General features: G+C 60.9%; 1 protein-coding gene across 1 annotated transcript in view; it reads left to right on the top strand.

Annotated features, from left to right (window-relative positions):
* The first annotated feature begins 250 nt into the window (after positions 1 to 250).
* The window catches only part of PLXDC1 (plexin domain containing 1), a 13,191-nt gene continuing 13,098 nt past the window's right edge, over positions 251 to 343 (top strand). Inside the window, exon 1 of the mRNA XM_010022003.1 lies at positions 251 to 259. Within this exon, the coding sequence (XP_010020305.1) occupies positions 251 to 259 (9 nt within the window). The remainder of the gene's footprint in view (positions 260 to 343) is intronic.

Raw genomic sequence — 343 nt, 5'->3', positions numbered from 1 at the left:
TGGAAGGGAGAAAGGGCTGGGGCTGGTTCTGCCTGGCAGGAGCTCCAGCTCAGGGAGCACCAGGGATGGAGAGGGGCCAGAAGCCAGCAAGGATGTGGAAGCGTTCAAAAGCAAAACCCAACCAGCCCAAACCCAGCAACGGCCACTGCAGCATCTGGAGCCACAGGGTGGGAGCGATGGCACTTGTGGTTCCCAGGAGGAAAAGGCAGCAATTCCCTCTTGGGGCACTCAGAGCATCTCCATCGGGGCCATGGGCCAGGTCAGGGACGTTGCTGCATCTCACTGTGACCAGCCCATGGCAGGTGGGTGCCAGCTCAGAGAGGGTTCCCGAAGTATTGCAGGG

This window comes from Nestor notabilis, unplaced genomic scaffold, assembly GCF_000696875.1.
Source record: "Nestor notabilis isolate BGI_N333 unplaced genomic scaffold, ASM69687v1 scaffold22599, whole genome shotgun sequence".
Lineage (NCBI taxonomy): Eukaryota > Metazoa > Chordata > Aves > Psittaciformes > Psittacidae > Nestor > Nestor notabilis.
The sequence above is the reverse complement of the archived record's forward strand: the minus strand, read 5'-3'. Positions and strand labels throughout refer to the sequence as shown.